At 54.9% G+C, this 23,243-nt stretch overlaps 1 protein-coding gene across 3 annotated transcripts in view; it reads right to left on the reverse strand.

Annotated features, from left to right (window-relative positions):
• Window positions 1–21,147, reverse strand: part of Scn4a (sodium voltage-gated channel alpha subunit 4) — a 42,940-nt gene extending 21,793 nt beyond the window's left edge. Inside the window, exons 1-12 of one of the 3 annotated variants that reach the window (XM_026402219.2) lie at window positions 21,059–21,130; window positions 7,263–7,448; window positions 6,525–7,179; window positions 6,319–6,437; window positions 6,105–6,194; window positions 5,683–5,811; window positions 5,194–5,285; window positions 3,397–3,729; window positions 2,412–2,475; window positions 2,034–2,175; window positions 784–993; window positions 45–198 (exon numbers count right to left, since the gene is read on the reverse strand). In XM_026402219.2, the coding sequence (XP_026258004.2) occupies window positions 45–198; window positions 784–993; window positions 2,034–2,175; window positions 2,412–2,475; window positions 3,397–3,729; window positions 5,194–5,285; window positions 5,683–5,811; window positions 6,105–6,194; window positions 6,319–6,437; window positions 6,525–6,797 (1,606 nt within the window). In that variant the 5' untranslated portion in view covers window positions 6,798–7,179; window positions 7,263–7,448; window positions 21,059–21,130. Of the gene's footprint in view, window positions 1–44; window positions 199–783; window positions 994–2,033; window positions 2,176–2,411; window positions 2,476–3,396; window positions 3,730–5,193; window positions 5,286–5,682; window positions 5,812–6,104; window positions 6,195–6,318; window positions 6,438–6,524; window positions 7,180–7,262; window positions 7,449–15,744; window positions 15,808–21,058 lie in introns of those variants that run through there. The other 2 variants (XM_026402218.2, XM_026402221.2) reach the window with 2 other exon arrangements.
• Between the last annotated feature and the right edge of the window lie 2,096 nt (window positions 21,148–23,243).

Genomic DNA, 23,243 nt, shown 5'->3' on the forward strand with positions numbered 1-23,243 from the left:
GTAGGGCAGACAGGGCAGGGGGGATTGGGGTACAGGGCACTCACCCTCCATAGCATCAGAGATACCACTGTCTGCGCTGCAGCTCGGCCTCGGGGGCCCCTTCTCTCCTGGCGATGTGTCCAGGCTGCCATTGCAGGCCTGACTGTGAGCCGGGTCCCCATCTGCCTCCACACCTTCTAGAGCCTGGGTGGCCTTGGCCTGTAGACCAGCAAGGGTGACGGGTGTGAAGCCCAACTCTGAGCCAGGGGATGGATCATTGACTCTCAGAGCCTCTTGTCAAGTCCTTTAAGATGACAGCCCCTCTTCTTGGCCTGTCTCAAACCTAGCAGGTGGGAAAGGGGCCAGCTTTGGTGGTGGTGAGATGACAGGGTAAGGACCAAGCGACTGAGGACCCAAACCCTGAATACCCTCCACTTTCAGAGGCCCTGACTGAACCTACACTTCATGAGATTGAGAAAATGGACAGCGACTCTCTGCAGCCACCTGGGGACCCTGCCTCTCCTTGGCATAGACCCAGAGAGAAGCATGAAGCCATCTGTCTTTGAGCTGGACGAAACCTTAGGTTTCACAAGTACAAACTCCTTGTTGTGGATGGGGAAACTGGGGCATTGAGCAGAGAAATACTCTTTCTACTGCCTAGATGGCACCCATCCCACCTGGGACTTCTACCCATCCTGTCTGCAACCCCTACCCCCTGCCCTCCCACCCCCTCAGCCAGCAGCCAAGCAGCCCTGGCTGAAGGCAAGGGGAACCCTGGGTCTGGGCCCCTCCCTGGGTTGACACCTTTTCTAACTCCTCCTGGTGCTTTTTTAATTTCTCGAGCATCTGCTGAAACTCCTCCTCCTTCTCCTGATCCTCAGCCAGGGTGGCCTCGTTCTGCTCGGCATACGCCATGGCCACCACCGCCAGGATCAGATTGATGAGGTAGAAAGAGCCCAGGAAGATGATGACCACAAAGAAGATCATGTAGGTCTTGCCGGCCGCTCGAAGGGTCTGAGGGTGGGGAGAGAAGAAGAGAGCGGGTCTGGTGGCACCCTCCCTCACACGCCCATGGCCCAGACCCATAAGCAGAGGGTGTCCCTTGCAGAGCCTGGGGGTTTGCGGGCCTTTGAGTCAGAGGATGGCCATCCTTGGCAGGCTAAGCCACGTTCTGGGGAACTCCGAAATATATACATGGGATCCAGGTGATCCCAGTGACCTGACAGAGACCCCTGAGGACCCTAGTCAGGCATCCTGAGGTCAGAGAGTCAGGAAAAATAGTGAACCTGGGCTTTGGGGCCAGGTTGAATCCTACCTTTGCCAAAGAGCCTGATACTTAGTAAGTGCTCAGTAAATACTAGTTGCTATAATCACTGTTATTATTAATATCACCAGGGATCAGAAGGCAACCCTCTTGCCCTGCAAACTGTGGACATTAAATACAGGTATCCTTCTGTATCCACAGGGATTAGTTCCAGGGTCCCCCAGATACCAAAATCTGCAGGTGCTTGAGTCCTGTATATAAAATGGCATGGTATTTGCATCTAACCTAGACACATCTTCCCTGTGCTTTAAATAATTTCCAGGTTACTTATAATATTACATCTAATGCAAACGAAGTGCTTTGTGAAGAGTGTCATACAGTATTATTCAGGATATAATGTCACAAAATTTTTTTGTACATGTTCAGCACATCACAATTTTTTTTTTTCTCAAATATTTGGATCTGTGGTTGGTTGAATCCACAGAGGTGAAACCTGAGGCTACGAAGGGTCAACTGTGATGGTGGGGGCAGAGCTGCCCTACTGCTTTCTGTGAGGCCTGGGACTTCCTGGGCCTGAGCCCGTGCCAGACCCAGCCTCCAGCTCATGAAGCACAGGTGGGGAATGAAGATAGGCTGTTGTGTGGCTCCGAGAGCTTTTAGGGGCACTGTCAGGGTCCCATGGAGGAGATGGCCCAGCTGAGGATGTGGCCATCCTGCGGTAGGCCCTGCACGGCCCTGAGGAGGCAGTGGAGATGGAGGGCTGTGGATGTGGGGCTGGGGGCAGCTGTACCAGCTGGAAGAGGTTCTCCCAGTAGTCCTGTGTCATGAGGCGGAAGAGAGCCAGGAAGGCCCAGCTGAAAGTGTCATAGCTGGTGTAGCCATAGTTGGGGTTCCGCCCAGCCTTGATGCACTCGTAACCCTCGGGGCAGTGCCTAGGGATAGGATGGGGGTCTGGCTTTAGGAAGGAGAACTCCAGCTAGGGACAGATTGAGGACCCCAAGGGAAAAATATCCCTTGGTCCTGCCTGTGTCCCCCAAACAGGAGGGTCTTCCACCCATGCCCAAGGATTTTCCTTCTGTGCCCATGCACCCCACATCCTGGTCCCTAATCATCCCCCATCTCCAAGGACTCCTGGGGCTCCTTTTCCCCACCCCTGGACATCACTCACCCAGCATCACTGCTGTTCCCACAGAGCAGAGCATCATTGGCACCCTCCAGGAAGTAGTAGTTTGCTTCGGAAGTCAGAGAAGGCACATCACCCACATGGACACACGCAGGTGCATGCACCCATTCCACACCCACGAGCAGGTCCATATGCATCACATACACCAAATAGGTTCCCTGGGGACCCCTCTCCCTCTTTTGAGTACAGCCCTGAGTTCCAATGTCCCCGGGGGGTAGATCACACAGAGGCCAACTCCACGCAGGGTCTTCTGGGTGCCTAGTTACAGTCAGGATTCAGCAGGGACACAGGGAGAGCCATAAGGGACATGTGTGTATGTGTGTGTGCAAGAGCAAGGGGCTGCCAGGAACCTGCACAGGACCCTGAGGGAAAATGGGGGCTAGAACCCAGGGTGCAGGTGAGGAAAGGGCACTTCTCCAACATGCAGGAAGACGCTGTGGGAGAGTGGCTGTGAGGGTGTGGGACTCACGTCAAGGGTGGGTATGTGACAGGGGGAAGGTATTTGGGTGCCTGATGGTGTCCTGCCAGGATGGGAGCCCCGAGTGTGATGAAAGAGAACTGGGTGCACAGGTTAAGGACCTGTCACTTTGTATAGAGAGAAACTCAGGATTTTTAAAGCAGTTTGCCCTTTATTGTCATAGCAACCCATTGAAGCATTCTCATCTCAATTTTCTAGGCAGGGATTCTGAGCGCCGAAGTCACAGTGGGTGATAAGTGATGATTAAGATCAGCCTGGGGCTGTAGCTCAGTGGTAGAGCACTTGCCTAGCATGTGTGAGGCACTGGGTTTGATCCTCAGCATCACATAAAAATAAGTAATAAAATAAAGGTGTTGTGTCTATCTATGACTAAACTAAAAAAAAAAAAAAAAAAAATCAGGTCCCTCCAGACCATGTCTTAGAAGAGGCGGGGCAGGGGCCCGCTCTAGGGGCTGGGGCGGGGCCTCCCTTGCCGGTCGCCCTCCTTCCTACCTTCGTCATTGATGTAGGCATCCCAGTCAAAGGTGTAGTTGCTGGCCCAGCGGTCGTGGAAGTTCCACGTGTCGTTGGCATACCACCTGTCATTGGTATTCCACGTGTCGTTGGCGTACCACGTGTCGTTGGCGTACCAGGTGTCGTTGCCGTACCACGTGGTGTTGGTGTCGTTGAAGGGCGGGGGCCAGCGCACGCACTTCTGCCGCAGGTTGCCCATGAAGAGCTGCAGCCCAACCAGGGCAAAGACACTCAGGCAGAAGACGGTGAGGATCATTACATCGGACAGCTTTTTCACGGACTGGATCAGGGCCCCCACAATCGTCTTCAGCCCTGACCATAGAGAAATTAAGAGCATTGGCAGGGGCAGGGTGGGGTGCAATGGACACCCCCACCCTGACCCCGGCCCCAAGCCTTTGCCTACCCCATCACCAAGGCTCCACTTAACCGGGCACCACTACCTCCCCCAGCCTTCCCAGATGAACCCGGCCCTTTCTGAGCACATCCTCAAGGTGGAGCCTTGGAATTGCCACAGATTCTCAGCTACTAGAATGGACTCTAGGAATCACTAGGCTGATGCTGTGCAGCTACACATGAGCATACAGAGGGCTGAATGAAGGTCTCTAGGTTAGCACTCCCAAAGTGCTCTACAGAACACTAGCCTCCCAAGCTGTGTCCTTAAAAGGTGGTGGTGGGGCGGGGGCATATGTTTGGAAAAAGATTACTTCTATTCAAGGCTTTGAGAAGTCCTACAGAGATAAACAAAAACTTTAATGCCATGTTTCTTTAACTTCTTTGACCACAGAACCCAGGGTTCAGTCTGAGAAACTCTAAGAACATTCTGCCCCTTCAGACAAAGGCATAACTGACCCTGATGGAATCCCAGCATCTATGGAAAATTCATAACTTCTTGGGCCTGATCCCAGTATCTCTGTCTTCATTTCCCTCTCTTGCCCTAGAATGGAAACCAAATGCACAGCAGCCTCCTCCAAGAGCTGGGGTTATAGCTCAGTGGTAGAGCGCTTGCCTCAAATGCATGAGGCCTTGGGTTCAATCCTCAGCATCACTATATATATACATATACATATACATATAGTGTCCATCTATAACTAAATTTTAAGAAAAGAAACCCTCTGAGCCTGGGGGGTGCTGGCCCAGAGAGAGGCAGCTGTGGCCTCCACTCAGTGGCCTGTGTGTGGCAGGCCCTCCGTAAGCACTTCCCATCTTGGGTCTTGCCTTCCTTCACTCCACGACAGGGCTTTGGACTAGAGAGGACTAAGGCACTTTCTAGCATCAGGATTTAACTGTTTCCCTCCTCCCACGGCCCTTTCTCCATCCTTTTCAGAACATCTTTCCTCCATGAACGAACTGTCTCCAGTTTCTCCATATCCATTTATTTTTGCTTATTTTGCTCGCCCACGCTAGGCAACCGGTCCTCAGAACAACCCAGCGAGTGGCACTGTTCCTATCCAGTTTGCAGACAGGGTAAGGCACTTGCCTAGGGTCGATGGCGGACAGTGGCATGGGGAGGATTGACCCCAGCTGTCCGGCCTCAAATCTGTGCTCTTTCCCACCTTTCTACCCTGCCTCTCAGAGGCCCAGCCTCCCACAGAGGGCCTCTTTGGCTCTCTGGCCATGTGACCCTTCTGTGTTCAGGCTGTGGCATGTGTCCTCCACTAACATGAGCCCAGGATGTGACCCTGGGTCAGGTCCTGGAACTCGAGTGTCAGATTCTAGGCTTGGGCATGACAGGAGACCTATTGGCTGAGGCCAGGGGTTCCCGCACCTCCCCAGTACCTGGGATGACGGTGATGGTTTTCAGGGCCCGCAGCACCCGGAAGGTCCTTAGAGCTGAGATGTTGCCCAGGTCCACAAACTCTGTCACGTACCTAGTGTGGGAGAGCCCAGGGAACGGTGGGACAGAAATCAGGGGTTCTCCCTAGGATTCTTGTGGTCAGGGTTACCACAGGGGCCTTGGGGCAGGTCAGACACCCTGAGGTTCCTATTGGGGTCCAAGTGTTGGGGAGGACAGTATAGTGGTCTTGCTCCTGGGGCATGGCTAGCCCACTCGCCCAGTGGCACAGCCTGGGTCAGGCTGCCTTCTGTGGGTAAAAATGATGTATGAAAGGGACATCAGCAGAGAATCCAAGCCAGGCCCTGGGCAGGGCCACCCTGAGAATGGTGTAGCTCACAATCTGCACTACTGACCAACGGCCCCTGTGGTCCACACCTCTGAGAATGCCAGCCGGTTGGCTGCCCTCCCCCCACCCTCAGGCCCCTGCTCACGCCATCGTGATGACACTGAAGTCCAGCCAGTTCCAGGGGTCACGGAGGAATGTGAAGTCATCGATGCAGAAACCCCTGGCCAGCATCTTGATGAGGGACTCAAAGGTGTAGATCCCCGTGAAGGTGTACCTGAGGGCAGAGGGCCAGCCAGGGCCAGGCACATTACCCAGGCAGGGGTGCGTGTGGCAGTGATAGACCTCGCACAGAGGGAGGGACGCAGAAAAAATGTGTCACCCAAGGGCAGAGGACATTGGTGAGAGTGACAGTGTGCCTTCCCCCAGGGGACTTAAGGTGTTGATGAGGGTCATAGTGACAGAGTATGCCCTCCTGGAAGACAAAATCTGCGTCACTAAGCATCCTCAGAGGTGCAGATGCCTGGGATGGGCCGTGCCAGGGCTGGGGCTCCGGGAGGGGACACTTACTCCACGTCCTTGGACCAGGAAGGCGGGTCACTCATGGTCATGAACACACAGTTGGTCAGGATGGTGATCATGATGAACATGCTGAAGAGCGTGGGGGCGGTCAAGGAAAGTGAGAGCAGGTGGGAAGGGGAGGGGGGTGGACGAGAGTCTCCTGTCCCAGGGCGCCCCGTCTTGCCCAACCCTGCCCCCCGCCTCTCCCACTCAGGCAGGATATGAGTGGATTAGCACCTTGATGGCGCCACGCCTGACGATGCTGAAGGGGCTCAGCATGTAGAGGGCAGGCGTGGCGGAGAAGCGGAAGATGGCCTTGCCCTTGTTGAGCACGATGAAGGTCTGAGGCAGAGAAAGAGTCTGTGAGGCCAAGGGACAGACAGATGGGCAACAGACAGACAGATGGAAGGAGCCCTCCCAGGTCCCAACCTTCTTGTCACTGTAGTAGGGGTCCAGGTCCTCCAAGGGGATGCCGATGACCTCTGGCGGGGGGTCCCCATAGATGAGGGGCAGGTTCTTGCCGGCCTCCAGGTCACTGCGCGGCTTCCGTTCGGGCTCCTCGATCTCCATCTGCTTGTTCCGCTGCAGACGGGCCTCCTCCTCCGCTGCCCGTCGTTCTATGGCTGCCAGGGACTCCCGGGTGAAGGGGCGCAGGCAGTCGGGGCCGATGGGCACCAGGGTGGGCAGAGATGAGCTGGCCATCCTTGCATCCTGGGCTCAGGGGCCAGCTGGGCGGTGGGCAGTTGGCTGGCTGCAGCGTGCAGCCCCGGGGTCCTGGGTGGCCACCCCTCCCTGGGTCTGCTGTCCACTCCTCACCTCCTGCCTGCCCAGGGGCTGGGCCAGGAAGGTAGGTGTGTAGGCCCTGGGATTGGGAGATGTGCCTGCAAGGCCCAGGTGCTGCTGCTGCCCGGGTGCTGGGCACAGAGCATCCCCCTGGGCCTCGCACCACACTCTCCCCAGCAGTGGTGTGGCCCCCTTCAGGACTGAAAGCAAACCAAGCAGATCCTCTTCTGCCTCAGGGACTTTTGGCCAATGCCCTCAACTGTCTCTTGGACCCAAGCTCAGGGAACTGTGTGGCGTCAACCTATGGGGACAGAGAGAGAACTTCAGAGGGCTGTGTCCAGTGACCTATAGATAGGCCAGGACAAGGGTCCTGGTGAAACTCACCTAAAGCACCACTGGCACATAGATTTCATCCTAGAGGTCACATGCATTGGCTGATACTGACTACCTGCAGACGTGGGTGGAGACCATGCAGGGGTCATGGCCAGACTGATGGCTGTGATTGATTAGCAATGCCTGCCAGGGCAGGACCAGGATGTGGCACCTCTGTCTGTAATTGCCATCCCTGGCCTAGAGAGAAGAGAGGGAGGATATCGGGGTATGGAGTCCCCTTCCTGATCTCTGTGGTATTTGGCATTAGGTTGAGGCAGGGAAGAAGGAAGAATCCAGGCCTTGCAGAGGGTCTGACAGCTCCCTCCCACGGCAGGGATTCAAATCCCTGGACAGATAGGAGCTGATAGGGTGTGTGGGGGACATGTCAGGAGAACTAGGATGCTAACATATTAGAGGACATACAAGAGAGATCATGGGGACCATTTCAGTGGGGCAGGGCTAGAGCTCCCAGGGACTATTTTTGGTTGGTGGCCATGACCTAGATGAGGAGAAGGGGTATCCACCAGGAAAATTGGGGGCCTGTGGCACTGCATAGATGTCTTCTGGGTCAGTCCTGTGCCTCTCCTGGCCCCTGGCCCCTCGTGTCTAGAGCTCTGAGCCTGTTCCCTGGGGAAGAGCAGGGCTGGGTCACTTATGGAAAATGTCCCTAGGAGAATGACGACATCAGCAGACACTGGGGAGACCACTGCAGCTCAGTCACACATAGCCGTCACATGCACGAATCCTGCAGCCACCCCCAATGCAGGGCCTCAGGCAGACCCCCAGAGACCCCCAGAGCTACACTGAGAGCATCCCCCACCACGGTGGGTCCAGGAGCTGTAGCAGTGGCCCTGTCCTGGCCGGCGGGTGTACTTCTCAGCTTGGTCAACAAGTGGGGAGGACTGCCAGGGAGAGGCCAGAGCCATTGGGCAAGCTGGCCACACCCCGTGCCCGGCTCCTCAGCTGCTCCCTGCCAGGCTTCAAGGAGTCGTGTTTCCCCGGAGATGACTCTGCTGGTTCCACCCATCCTGTCCTGCAGCTGCTCGCTGACCCACACGTTCACGTGCACACCCGACCTGAAGCCCCCTCACACAGGCCCTCACAGCCCTGCCACACACTTCCACACCTTCCTCTCCGTCACCCACCCCCCGCATGCTCACATTTACTTGTCACCACATGAGCACAGTGGCCTGCCATACATATGGCCTTGGAGGGACCCATTTGGCATCAATCCTCTTATCTCCCTCCCTGCCCCCATACTGGGGACGCAGCCCAGGCCGTGCACACGCTAGGCAAGTGCTGTGCCACCGAGCTGCATCCCCAGCCCGACGATCCCCTTATCTTGATACTGCTCACTTGATACTTCATAGGAGCCCTGGGGGACCACAAAACCCAGAGCCACAGGCGGGCCCCAACCCAATCCCTGAAGAAACCACCCTTACCGGAGTCATAAGACTCAGGGGACAGACCCAGTGCTTCCTCTCAGCCGACCTCCCTGAGCATCCCACACCACTCCTGCTTTTCTTGCGAGTGGACGAGGCCCAGCCTAGTGGCCACTCTGCTCCAGGAGCTCCCCCTTCCCTGCCACGGGGAGGTGCTCCTTGTACAGCACACGTCTCTCCCTTCAAAATTTGCCCTTCATCCTAACTTCCTCCCCGCCGACCCTCTCACCAAGCCTGAAGCCACTTCACGTGCAGATGTTTTATTAGGTGTGGGGAAGAAGTATCTTCATCTGCTGCAGCCCAGTTTGGGTTGGTGGATGCAGAAAGCATCACTGGCAGATCTGGTCAGTTCCCAACCCCGTGGATGTCACCCCCCCAGTATCACTGTCCTCTCTATTCTCCAGGAGTGTGACTGTTTGCATGCTTACCTGTTCTTTTCAAATAGCCTCCCACACCGATTCCTCCCTCCCTCCTGGTACATCTCCATCCCATCATCTGTATTTCTAAAACCACAAATCTGATCCCCCCCACCCCTCCCCTCTCTCTCACCCACACACACCCCTCACTTACATCCTCCAGTGGCTTCCTGCCTCCATATGGCTCCTCCATGATCTGATCCCTCCCTGGGCGTTCAACCCTTTCCCCACCTGGGCCCACCTCTGGCCTGTACTGCTTCCATTTTTCACAAAGCTTCCCATCGCGGCCCCTGTGGTGCCTCTGCTTGTGATCTGCCGGCCTCCAGAACACCTGTCCTGTCTCCAGGGAGAGCTGCAGTTTGTCTTTCCAGACTCAATCTACACAAGAACCACTTCCTCCAGGAAGCCCTCCCTCCAGCCTGGATGGCTGGATCCCTACCCTTGTCGGTACTATAGCTTGCCTAGTGCTCAATAAAGGAAACCACCCTAACCGATGAGCTGATGGACGAGTAAGTTAGAGGCACTCTTCCTCTGCGCCCCTTTCTCCTTTAAAGTCACCCTGAACCCAACTGTAACCAGAAACCACATCTCCTCCGATATCCCTGCTCTTCCCTCTCCCCACTGGCTCAGCTGGTGGCTCAAGGGCCTGGTTGCTGTGATCCTTGGGCTTCCTGGTACCTTCAGTCCTTTGGTCCTGCCCTGTCCCCCCTGCAGCAGACCCCTTGGGGCTCACTTTCCCCCTCGCCCAGTCTTACAAACGCCCCAAGGCCCAGGCCTCCTCTCTCCTCATCACACTGAGGAACCCAACCTGCACCTTCCAGCTGTGCCCTCTGAGTGGCCCCTAAGCAGCTGGACATTGCCAAAGACACCGGGGACTGGGCTCACAGTGAAACTGAGGGTACGCACTCCGGCTTTGCTCTCAATCCTGCCAGCCCTGTGAGTGCAGAATTTTCTACTAGTCTCATCTTTCCACTTTAAAAAAAAAAAAAAAAAAAACAGATATTTTGTGTCTCTTATTTCCTCAAACTTGCACATTCCCATGGTACTCTGGGTGACGACCTGGCCCCGGCCTTCACTGAGAACGGGGGAGCGTGGAACACCACCCCATCTACAGAACCCGGCCCCTTCTCCCGCTCTCCTGTCATAGTAGAAGGATAAGAAAAACCCAAAGCCAAGTCTTCCCCTTGGGCTCAAGACAGACCCCTGCCCTCCCCCAGGTCCTCATCCTCCAGTGACCTTTTCGCTTGACCACTCATCAACGTCCTCCCACTAGGAGCAAGCACTAGTGTCACCCACGACACAGCACCCGCCACCCTCACACCCCCTTTATCTCTTGCGCTATTTTTTCTGTCCCTCTTCACTGAAAACTTTCTTGGAAAGTGTCTACCCCGGCTGTCTCTACTTGCTCACCTTTCGGCCACTCAGCCCATTCCAACCGGCTTTCGTTTCCCCGCTCAACTGAGACGTCTTTTGTCAAATCACTAACGCCCTCCCCGCTGCCAAGTCCTGCGCGTGCGTTTCTGTCTTCACCTTCCTCGGCCTCTCAGAAGCCTTCAACCTAGTTGGCCACAGCCCCCCCTTTCTGGAACATTCCATGCTCTCAGCCTCCATGGAATCACGCTCCTGTCTTCTTCTTCTACCCCTCTGGCTGCTCCTTATCAGTGTCCTCTGCTTGGCTCTCTCTCTCTTTACCTAATCTCTAGAGTTTCTCAGGGCGTGATCTTTGCGGGGTGGAAGCGTTCCTGTAACTGTGTCCATTCCTCTGGACTCCACACTGGTAGAGTCCACTGCCTCCTGGACGGCTGGCCAAGAGGAACCCTGACTGGGATGAAGCATTTGTGTCCTTGCACGGTTCCACCCGGTCTCCATCAAGCCCGGGAACGGCACGGCCCCCAAACAGTTGCTCGGGTCAAAAACCAAGGTGTCTCCTGAGTTCTCCTTTTCTCTTACTGTCTGTGTCCAACCTGCTCAAAATTCTATTAATGTCATCTCCAAAAGGTATCTGAACTCCACCTCTATCCAGCCCCGACTCGCCCACCCTAATCCCTCGCAGTGGCCAGTTTCCTCCTCTCTGCCTTTCCCATCATCACGTCGAATCGGTCCCATAGAGTAGCCACTGATCTCTTCATAACAAAACGTGGGTTCCTTCCGCCCACCCTCTCTGTGTTGTTTCTCCTGTTAAAATCCCCTAATTATTTCCCGTTGCACTTAAAATACAACCAAAGCTTCCTGCAGTGGCCCAGGAGCCCCTGTGGATCCAGCTCCTTCTCACCTCCCCACCTCTGTTTCCTGACGTCTCCTTGGTCACTTTGCTCTAGTCCCAAGGCCAGCTTCTTGACCACGGGGCTTGTGCCCGCCTTTGGGCCTATCCCCAGCTCCTTGGTCTCTCGGAAGCTCTTGCCCTGCCCTTTTCATATGTAAGTTCCTTCTTAGTGTTGCCTATTCCAAGTGACTTTCTTCTTCCCTTACTTTCTACCACAGTCCTCTGTGTTCTCCTTACATCATGCATCATTATTCATAATTGCTTGTTTTCTAACTTGTTTGTCTTTCCCCCCGACTAGTTTGAAACCCTGCAGATGTGTCTGTCTAGGCCCCAGCACCAGGCACCTGGTGGGCACTCAGGAAGTGTTTGGTGAATGACTAAATGAAAAGATGAGGCCTTGGATAGAGACCCTGCCAGAGACCCCACATTCTCCTGTTGATCTGTTCATTCATCTTTTCATCCTCTTCTCATTTTGTTCATGTGCCAGATAGAGGAGGACACAAAGGTGCCCAGCCAGGAGTCCTGCCTGCAGAGGGCAGGCAGTCTGAGGCTTGGGGATCTGGACACACATGTATGGTATGAGAAGAAGGCAAGACTTGCCCTCAAAAGGGGAGTTGGTGGTGCTGCGGGAGTTCAGGTGGGTGAGTGTTACTTCCAAGAAGGAGGAAAGATGTGACTTCGTTTGGGTCTCAAAGGATGAGTAACAGGAACACAGGGAAACAGAGAGAAGGACATCCCAGGTAGAGGGAACAGACAGAGCAAAAACAGAAGCAGGACCCAGGGAACTCCCCACATGGAGCTCAGACACTGTTTGGGGTAGAGAGAGGAAGGAAGGGCAGGAGTGGGGCCAGGGTCAATGTCAGGCCAGTGGGAGAGTGGCTTTATCCTGCAGCCTTGGAGAGCCCTCCCAGGGCCACAATTGGTCAGCACATATGTTTCCCTGTCCATCCTTTCCATGTGTCTCCGACAGATGGAGACAAGCTGTGTTGCTTTCAGTGGGTCAGTGGAGGTATGAAAGGACATCTAGGACATATACGGATGGTGGCTTTCTGGTAGGGACAAAGCTCTGACATAGGCCATGTGCTGGCACACCTCCGTGAGGCTCTTGGGCTACGGCGAGACAAGGGGGTCAGGATGAGAGCTCAAACCCTCCCCCCACCAGCCCTGCTTGGCAGCTTGCTCCCTGAGACACAGCAGGTGAGGATCTGAGGGCTCCAGGACCCTTCCCCAGTGCATTTGAGGATGTTAGAGTCTAGGACCTGAATGAGCAATGAGTCCCACCCTCTTACCCCCTTGCTTGACCATGGGGTGCTGAAGCCCAGAGAGGCAGCAGCTCTCTCCAGGACACATTTGGCAAATGTTTTCTGAGCATCTGTTAAGTGCTGGACTCTGGTCTGGACCTTGTCGGTGGCAAAGTCCCTGTCCTCACTGAGATTGCATTCCAGAGGGAGGAGGTAGACAGCAAAGAGGGAAGCAAATAAGATAATTTTAGAGAGTGATAAAAGAAGGATGGAGCCAAGACTAAAACCCAGCTCCTCAGGAGCCAGGGCTGGAGACCATTTAGCAAGTGAAAAGTCTCATGGATCCTCCCCTGAAAAGTGGTACGGGCGGAAGTAGGTAAAGTCAGGGCTTCCTGGGGGCTGGAGTAGGCCGGGATGGGTGGGGGAGGAAGGGTTGGAGAGGCGCAGGCTGGGCCAGCTGTCTGTAGGCAGGGAGCCCAGGGTGAGGACGCTCACTGGAGGGCCAGGCATCTCTTCCTGGAGCAGGTCCAGCCCAGCATTGTCTTTCCCTGTTGCTCCGCCAAATCGGAACACCCAACTCCAGATATAGTCTGACCACAGAGGCCTTTTCTCCCTGGCCTGGACACCCTTTGTATCCATTCATCCCAAGGTGGCATGCCTTCAGGCAGTCCAATCACCTGTGGAGGGTGCCACCACCCTTCTCAGCTCTGGTCTTCTTAGGTGGGTGACAAACTGAATAATTTACTCTTCTCTTTTCGCTCTAAGTGTACCTCAACAAAATATTAACAGATTAAACCCAACAATGTATTAAAATAATTAGATACCACGGCCAAGTGGGATATATCTCAGGTATACAAAGCAGGTTCAACATCTGAATATTGATTAATGTAATCCATTACATCAACAGGCTACAGAAAAATCACATGACCATATCAATCGATGCAGAAAAAGCATTTGAGGTGGTCTAACGTTCAGTCATAAGATGAGGCACGCCTATAATTCCAGCAACTCAGGAGACTGAGGCAGGAGGAGCTCAAGTTTGAGGTCAGCCAGGGCAACTCAGGGAGACTCTAACTCAAACAATAAAAAGGGGGTTGGGGTTGAAGATATTGTGTCCATCTACAACTAAAAAATATTTTTAAAAAATAAAATGAAATAAAAAGGGCTGGGGGTGTCATTGTGGTAGAGCATACCTGGGCTCAATCCCCTATACTGAAAGGAAAAAAAATCCATCTAACACTCATTCATGATAAAGACTCTCAGCAAACTAGGAAGAGAGAAAAACTTCATGGAGTTGATAAAGAACTTGTATCGAAAAACTTATTGCTAACATTGATTATAATAGTGAGAAACTAAGATCAAGGACCGGGCAAGGTGTCTCCTCTCATTACTGCTTTGACATCAGACTGGAGTCATGGCTAATGCAATAAAACAAGAAAAGCGGGGCTGGGGATGTGGCTCAAGCGGTAGCACTCGCCTGGCATGCGTGCGGCCTGGGTTCGATCCTCAGCACCACATACAAACAAAGATGTTGTGTCTGCTGATAACTAAAAAATAAAATATTAAAATTCTCTCTCTCTCTCTCTCTCTCTCTCTCTCTCTCTCTCTCTCTCTTAAAAAAAAATAAAATAAATTAAAAAAAAAAACAAGAAAAGGAGGGCTGGGGTTGTGGCTCAGTGGTAGAGCACTTGCCTAGCATACATGAGGCACTGGGTTCGACCTTCAGTACTGAGTAAAAATAAACAAACAAAATAAAGGCATTGTGACCATTTACAGCTAAAAAAAAAATTTAAAAGAAAGAAAATGAAAGGTCTACTGGTTGGGAAGGAAGACATGAGACTGTCTTTGCATGATACGATTGTCTATGTTCAAAATCAGAATAGACAAAAAGACTCTTGGAACCAATAATGATTATGGCAAAGTTGCAGGATACAAGGTTAATGCCAACCCAGGTGTAGGACTTTACCTTGACCTCTACTCAAGTTCCCTTTGTGACCCTTCATCTCAGGTCTTCTATGGAGGGCTGCCTGTTGGATGTTGATTTTCCCTCAGTTCAAGGCTATCTCTCACTATGATCCTGAGAGTCCCAAATTATTGATTAGTCAAAGCTCAGGATAGACCACCCCCCAAACTTGTTGCCATATATTTCTAGAACTTTCCCTCCTGGGAGACCTATGTTTTTAGGGCGGGTTCTTCAAATATCCAGAAACCCACCCAAGTGGTCTCAGCCAGCCCAGACTATAGAAGCCACTCTGGTACTCTCCTGAAAGACCAAGAACGGAGGGGACCTGCTCCTCACAGCCCTCCCTGTTCACTCTAGTGCACATCCCTGGGATGAAGAGATGGCCCTACTCAAGACTCCACCCCTTCCCCTCCTGCCAATCAGGCATGTCCTTGGTCCCTAGCAGAGTTATCGTCACTCACCGATGTCTGACATTTTTGTTTCTTTGAGAGAAAAACTACCCAGAGCTCTTAGGTGCTCAGTGGAGACCCCCTTTAAGCTCCATCTGCAGTGGGAGCTCAGACTCAGAACTTTCTGGAATACTGAAACAGATCAGACTTTTCTGTCCTGGTCATAGACAACAATGGACTATTCCCTGAATTCTTGGGTTCCCACCGTGGCCCAGCTCCAAGAGTGAAAATTCGGCCCCCGTGTTCCCCTAGTTGTCAGTCTCAAGTCACGGCCTTTTCTCAGCTGGAGCAGGTGGGTGCAGATGGGAAGTGGGTGGCTGTGTTATTCCTCTGCCAGCACTTAGGGCCTGGAGAGGAGGGAGAGGCTGTGGCCTTGGCCGGCCAGGCCTGGAGGAAGTTACCCCAGGAGGCTCTCCCCTCTTGGCCTCACACTATCCGCAGAGGAAATCTGTTCCAAGGGGCCTTGGAGAATAGCCTGCAACTGGGAGCCTAGAGCGGAAACCCCTGGATGCTCAGGGGCCCTGAGAATTCTGGAAGCCAAATGGGGTCAGGTGGGGGACAGCTCCTGAGCCAGTGAGGGCAGCTAACACTGATTGCTCCGTGGGGCTCAGTGGATCAGAACAAACCTTTTTTTTTCAGTCTCCCAATGCGACCAGTCTGATAATTATTCTACCTAAGGGCTAAGACTGGTAGAGGTGGCCACACTTTTTTTGCACTCACTGTGTGCCAGGGCTGGCTTCCTGTTTGGGATACATCACAGATCCTCCCTCCACAGTCAGTCCCTTTCCTGCTGATGTCCAAGGGCTCTCCGGGAACATTGGGTGGTTTCCCCCAAACTTCTGCCTCTGCTCCTCAGCCTGACCCCTTCTCTCTCTACACAGGGTGCTTCCGGTTGGCTCACGACCCTATGAAATAAAAACCTACAAGTGGGCTATGTTGGGGGTTTGTGTGCTGTGACCCCTTCTGCTAACTCCCTCACAGCTCATCTGCCTGCGCTGGATGGTTTTTTCCTCAGGAGCAAGACTCCCGGGGAGGTTTCCCTCCTGGGTCTGAGGCTTACGACAAAGGAATTTATCTCCAGGTGTGGAATTTCGGGCTTCTATAGGTTGGGGAGAGTCTCCTTGGAGTAGGAGAGTCCATTCCTCCAGCCTCAATTCTTAGCACATCGACTCACACTTCTGATGTGCACAGGCCCACAAAGAAATCACATCTGACAAAAAGGAACAGTGGACACATCCATTTGGTGCCCACAGTGTCCATGCCCTCTTCAATGTGTTTTACTTTTGTCATCCCTGCTAACAGGTGGCACAGCCAGGATTTGAACACAGCTCTCTCTCACGCCAAACCCGCGTGCCTATTACTACAAACATGGCCTCCCTCCAATCCTTTGGGGGACTGGACTGGGCATGGCTGCCCTCCTCCAGCACAGGTGTTCCCCTGGGCTGGCCTGGCCCTTGCCCAACTGTCTTCTTCAAAGGGCAGGCCAGAGTCCTTGAGCCAAGCTCCTGAAAGGTGTGGGCTCTGGTGGGCATCCAGCAGGTCCTGGCAGGACTGTCCTCAGGCCTCCTGGGGCTTTGTGTTGGCAGCTGAGGCAGGAGGGTGAGTGGCACAGAGGTCAATGGTTTGATCAAGAACCTTCCTCAAGGTATGGTTTTTATTGGCACCAACTGATTACCACATGCACCCCCAACCTCCACTATAGATCACCAGTGTGCGTGCGCCTGCTCTCTCTCTCTCTCTCTCTCTCTCTCTCTCTCTCTCTCTCTCTCTCACTCATCAGCTCTATGAGTCATTTCCCAGCTGCTGGAAGGGATGAGGAGACTCCACCCAGGTCTGGGGCTCCCTGCTCTCTGTTGCCTCAGATCTTTCTAAGGAGCCCCAAGCACAGTGACCTGGATACCCTGGATGCCCCCTCCCAAACAGAGGCAAGCACACATCCCCCTCCACAGGCCTGTCCGACCCCCCTCATCTGCGCTTGGACACAGAGCCGCCTCCTCTCTCCTGCCCTTGCCTCCTGACAGTGCCCTGCCTTCATCTCTTCTGTCCCTACAGCCCCCCACCCCTCACTCCACCCCACCCCTCTGCCCTTCCTAGAGCCTGAGAACACCATGGCCCGCCTGGGTCCCCCTCCCCTTCACCAGCCCCATCAGGGTGGGGGTGTGGAGCTGAGAGCCCTTCCTGCTGAGGCCACTGGGAGTTGGGGTCAGGGCCATCAGGCCTCCAGCTCTACCTGAAATCTCCTGGGAGGGGGGACAGGTTGGGCCCTCTGCTCTGACAGCTCTACCCTGACCCTCAGCCAGTGCCCCAGCTAGCTGGAGAGCTTACCGACCCAGAAACGATCCCAAGGAGGTGATCTCCCCCTCCTCTTTGAAGATCCTTCGACAAAATCAGGCTTGCAAACCCCAAGAAGACAAGAGTCAATGGGAGATCTTGCTAAGACCTGAGCCGGGGTCTCTGGCCTGCTGGCCTGCTTCACAGAGGTCACAGCAACCTCTGCGGACCTCAGGCCAAAAGGGAGGGAGTTTGCTGCCCAATTTATAAAGGACTTGCCCCAGGGAGATCAGACAGGGAGAAAACACCTCACTGCCACCCCCAGCTCTGAAGGGGGTAGAGAGCTGGGTGAGACCTAACTTCTTCTCTCATTGGCACAAGACATTTTCTTTCCAAGCCCAACAGCCTGGTGATAGCCACAGTGCTATTAGTGAGTAGATATGTAGAGCTGACTACATGCCAAGAACTTCATGCTCATCACGATTCTGTTATCACCCCATTCAACAGATGAGGAAACCGAGGCATGGAGAAAGAGGTAACTTGCCAGATGAAGAAGATGTAGTAAACTGGGATTAGCAGGCCAGCCCTCTTTATAGAGACCCTGGCTGACTGTTTTTTTTTTTTTTTAGGGGTGGCTACCAGGGATCGAACTCAGGGGCACTTTACCACTGAGCCACATCCCCAACACTTTTTTGTGTTTTATTTAGAGACAGGGTCTCACTGAGTTGCTTAGCACCTTGCCATTGCTGAGGCTGGCTTTGAACTCACTATCCTCCTGCCTCAGCCTCCCGAGTCACTGGGATTACAGGCGTGCACCACTGTGCCTGGCTCTGACTGGCTCTTACTACTAGGCGGTGTGTCCTACCTCTGTCTAAACTAGACCGTGACCTTCTAACACCTTTGGGGTGGGTGAGGGTGCAGAGTTTCACAAACCACTTCAGAAGCAGAGCGGGAACCAGTGACTATTGGGGGTCCTTTCGTCCTATGCTAGGGCTCCTGGCAGAGGGCCCTCTGAGGGGGTGATGGGCCCCTGCCTCCCTACCCTGCTGCCCTTTGGCCCCTGGAGCCCCTCATTCCTCCTGCTACTCCACCCCCCAACACGGGCTGTTGACTGAAAACGGCAGGGAATAAAAATAGCCATTGCTGATGAGGCAGAACGGCGGCACACGGGAAAGGCTGGGGCAGGGGCAATAGAGGCAAAGGGAACCCGGGTCCCCCAGCCCCAATTAGCAGGTCACGATGGAGCCACAGGGAGACCTGGCTTCTCCCTGCCGTGGCTGGACTGGGGACCCCTCCAGAAGTCACCAGAATTACTCAGAACCCCAGCCCTCAGGCTGCCCCTAACTACCCACTGCCCCTGAGTCTCAGGAGTGACCTGTGTCCCCACCCAGCCCTGCCCAGAGTTGGCTTCCTCCCAAGAAGCAGGGCCGTTGGCCACTGTGGACGGAATTCTGGTGGCTTTAGCCGTGCGCTCCAGGTAAATGACATAACCCCCCTGAACCTGCGTGCCTCCTATAAGAGGCGTCAGGGATGGACAGTTTGTATAGCCTGTAGAGTGGCCATTGACACCCATCGTCCTCCACCCCCTCCCATCTCCTACCTGGTCTCTGAGGCCTTAGGAGCAGGTTTTTCACCTGGCGAGTACCTTGCTACTCTCTGAGTTCCAGTTCCCTCCCTCCTCTGCCTTCTTCTGGAGTCTTCTCTAAATGCCCATCCCCTATATTATTCCAACTCCTCCTTGACATTGTCCATACTTCCTCCCTGTTCTGGTGGCCAGAGTTGCCCCCAAAGGCAAGACCTGGTCAGAACCACCCACCATCTGAGAACCAAGCCTTGGGCAGCTGAACAGACCAGCCTTGGCTGGGGAGGTGACCCCTGGTCCTGAGCCCACCTCTCTGCCTGTTTCCAATCAGAAATTACAAGCAGGACCAGGCTGGACGAGGGGCTGCCTAGGAAGTACCTCATTTACCTTCCCCAAACTCTTTAAGATCCTTGAACAATTCCTTGAGGGATGCCTGGGGTGGAACTGAGAGTGGGCTTCTGAGGAGCCCTACGGCCAGGGCTCAGGGCCTGTGTGCCATGTGGCCTAGGGCCTGTGTGGAGTCCCCGTCACTTGGACACCCTGCCTGACATGGTAGGTTCCAAACACCCTTGTGTATGTTTATCCTTCAACCTCATCCCACACAGGTGATGTGGCTCCAAACACCCATGCAGTGACCTCACACCACTGCCACACAGGGTGAGGATGCTGGCCAGGACCAGGGGACTTGGGGATGCTTCCAGGAGAATCTTAAGGGTCTAGGAGAACCAGCCTTCCCTGCCTTCCCCTTCTACCCTCCACACCCGACTCCAGCCTCTGCCACTACTGGGGTCTCCTTGGCCCAAGTCAGACAACTGGGACACAGTCACCCTCTGCCTCTGTCACAACTGTAACTCCTGACTCCACTCCACCCCTCTGAAGTTCAGCTCCTTCCTGTCTCTCCAGACTGGCTACCAGCCTCAACCTGGCTCCCCAGTATGGCTGAATTAAAGGGCCTCCCAGTACCTTCTACCTCTAGCGCTCCCAGGCTCTGCTGGCTGATTTAGTTTTGTGCAGGTGACTGCTGCAAGAGGTCCCCTCATGTGTAGGGTCCTCACCTGGGCGTCACCCCCCACAGCACCCTCAGACATAGCCTGGCCCCCTGCTCTGACCCCAGACCTCAGCGGGGGGTGAGGTGATTGGATTTGGGGATTGACGGGGCAATGGAGTGGGGAGGGGGCCCGGGCCTCCCACTCACACAAAGTGATTCTTTAGAAGTCTCCCGTGGCCCTCTAGATTTCCAGATCCTTCTTGCATGCAGCAACACTTGGCACCCCACCACTCTCCAAACTGTCCCCAACTCTGTTCAGACCGTTCCACCCTCTCCACCAGTGCCCTGCTCTGCCAGCAGAGGGAGGGGCTGTAGCCTGCCAAGCACTGACCCCTGACCCCAGGCTCGAGCCCTACGTGCCCTCTTGAATCCTCCCAGGACTCTCCTAGCCCCCCAGAGTCCCCTTGGTGCTATGGCCCTATCTTCCTGCCACTCCTCTGATCCCCTCCTCTGGTCCCCTCCTCTTCCTGGGGCTCAGCTTCTTCAGGAAAAAAAGCCCCAGAGCTGAGTGGGCTGGAGGAGGGCGGGGACGGTGGGCAGAGCCCAGCCCGTCGCTGGCGGCACAGCCTGGGATGTGTCCTCTGCTGGCATCTCACAGATTCCTGTTTCAGCGAAGCAAAGGAGCCGCCGCCACCCGCCACCCCCACCCGGCCTCCTGACGCTCTCCCCGCACCCTGCTTCTGAGCCCCTGCACACAGACTCTGCAAAGTCACTGTCTTGACTGTCCTACTCTCTTCTGAAGAAACTGAAGCCTTGTCCCTGTCCCTTGGGTCACTCTGTGCCTGTCCTAAGCCAAGCTTTAGCCACGGGGCTTTTGTCACCAGAGCCAGGACCCTCGCTGAGGGTGACGACAGCCAGCCAGGCAGGGGCAGAGAGAACCAATGACGGACAGAGAGAGGCAAGTTTGGGGACAAAGAAAGGGTCAAGGAAGAAGGAGATTCGGCAGAGCAGCCGGGCAGAGTAGGGCCTGGGCACGGGCAGCAGAGCCCGGTGTGGGCAGGAGGTCAGCGGTGCCAGAGCAAAGTGGAGACTTTCTTGGAGCCAGGCTGGGGCTGGGGCCAGGGTGGCCTGTCGCTGGGGGTGCCGGCCCTGGGGTCCCCGGCTGGGCTGGAGTGGAGGGGCGCGGTACTCACTGTCGGACGGAAGCGGAGTGGCGACTGACAAGCCCGAGCGCCGTGCCCACCTCGGGCTGGGGCTGGAACTCTGGGGGACTTGGCTGGGGGGCCGGGCCGGCGAGGACAGCTGCTGCCGCTGATGTCACAGGGTCATGAGTGAAACCTGAGGACTGGGCCAATCTTCAGGTGGGAGCCTCAGCCACACTTCCCTCGCGGGTGTGCTGTGGGCTCAGCCAGGGAGCGCCTGGGCTCTGGGGCCACCCTGCCCTGGGAGTGACAGCAGTGACACACTCGCCCCCTCACACACACACACACACACACACACACACACACACACACATACACACATACACATACACACACTGGACACACTATGAGCCCCCATGCTCAGGTCCTCTCCCCAACCTTGACAATCAGGGCTCGTCTTCACACTTGAGTCTCTTTTCACACTCACCCCCGGGGCGCTCCTTGGCATGGACTGGCTCACACACACTCACACTCACTGTGGAACACACTCGTGTGCCCCCAGCTGCACTCCCAGCACGAGCCCCTTTCATAATCCGCACAAACCTTTCCACTACTGTCACACCCCTTCACACGCGCCTTCAACTCACACACACAAACATTCCCAGGCTCACATCAGGCTTGTGCAAAAGAATATGCTTGTACACGCGTAGTCGTATGTGCTCATGGGAACATTCATGCCCAGAGGAACCCCAAAGCGGCATATCATGGACAAGAGGATTTGTCCAGTGTGTATCCGTGCTTGTGTGGTCCTATATTTTCTCACATGTGACTTATCCCGGCAGCGGACTGTGCCAAAATACATGCTCCAATTCATAGGAACACGGGGCCACCTATCGTGCTCACTAGATTTGTATCCAGTGTAGCATGTCTGCACACTCACACCCGTGTGGGCACACACATGTGCACGTTCACAGCCGGCCGTTTAGCCTGACCACCCAGTGGTCTCAGGGGCATTTTTTTGCTCCTCCACCCCCACCTCACTGGCAGGACATCTGTCCCCCAGAGCCTGGGGAGAGGGTGTGGTGGGAGGAGGGAGGAGGTTGGCTCAGAGCCCCCACCCACTCTGCGGCTATGGTGACCCCTAGTGGAGCTGTTGGGAAGTGCCCCAGGTCACTGGGGCTCCCAGGCTTCTTGGAGTCCTGGCCCCTCGTGCCCTCACCCTTCTCCCCGTCCCGGGCTTGTCACTGCCTCCATCTTTTCTGGCAGCCCAGAGCTCTGGCTGCTGCCTCGGGCCTCCAGTGAGCTGAGCCCTGTGCGGTGCCCTTTCAGAGGGGCTCAGGGCAGCCTGGTGAGCAGGCACCCCAGCTCTGGGGTGGGGGCCCCATCCTCTCAGCCACTCTGCTCCCGCTCTCTGGATGTTGTCTTGGTCACCATGGAGCCTCTCCTTGGGGGCCAGGCCTGGCTGTGGCCGGAGCACTTTTTGCCAGGCCTGGGATTTCCCACATCTCACCCCTGCCCAGGGGCCCACCACGGAACCCTTTGGAGTCACCGACACCCTGCGAGATGGGTTTTCTAAACCTAGGTGTGGGTGTGGGTGCTGGTGTCCTCTATGCATGGTTCTAGATCCTGGTTGCTTGCTGGCCTTTCTGACAAGCAGTGTCCACTTTGTTTTATTGCAACCCTAATCTGGATGTCCCCACCCCAGTCCCTTGGGCATTCTTCTGCTTGTAGCCTCCAGAGGAAAAGCACGCATTTCTTCCCCAGCCCTTCCAAACTGTCTCCCCAGAGCTTTTCCTCAGGGTCCCTCTCATCCATCACTCCCAGCCCTGCTCTGACTTCAGCTCACTTTACTGCTGGTCACTGCCTGGGAACTGGTCACCATCCCCCTGATGGGACACTGATCCCTGCCTGTGGGCACTGGAAGTGGGTGGGAGCCAGCTACCATGTCCTCTCAGGGTTCTGCCTCTTTGGTCTCTGTCTTGCCTCGGCCCAAAGTTCTATGGAGTAAAATGTTCTTTGACAAAGGATTGGAGTAGCTGCAGGGAATTAGCACCTCGGAGGGGTTGGAGGGGTCGGGGCTGCTACAGTTGGTCATATGGGTAGTACTGCTCCAGGCACCAATCACATTTGAGGTCACCATGATTAGTTTATTTAACATGATAATTTTCAGGCAGATGGTAGTACAAATGTCTCAGGAAAGGAGTTAATTTTTCTAATTTGCACAAAGTGTCATTTG

Source organism: Urocitellus parryii, chromosome 7 (assembly GCF_045843805.1).
Source record: "Urocitellus parryii isolate mUroPar1 chromosome 7, mUroPar1.hap1, whole genome shotgun sequence".
Classification (NCBI taxonomy): Eukaryota; Metazoa; Chordata; class Mammalia; order Rodentia; family Sciuridae; genus Urocitellus; species Urocitellus parryii.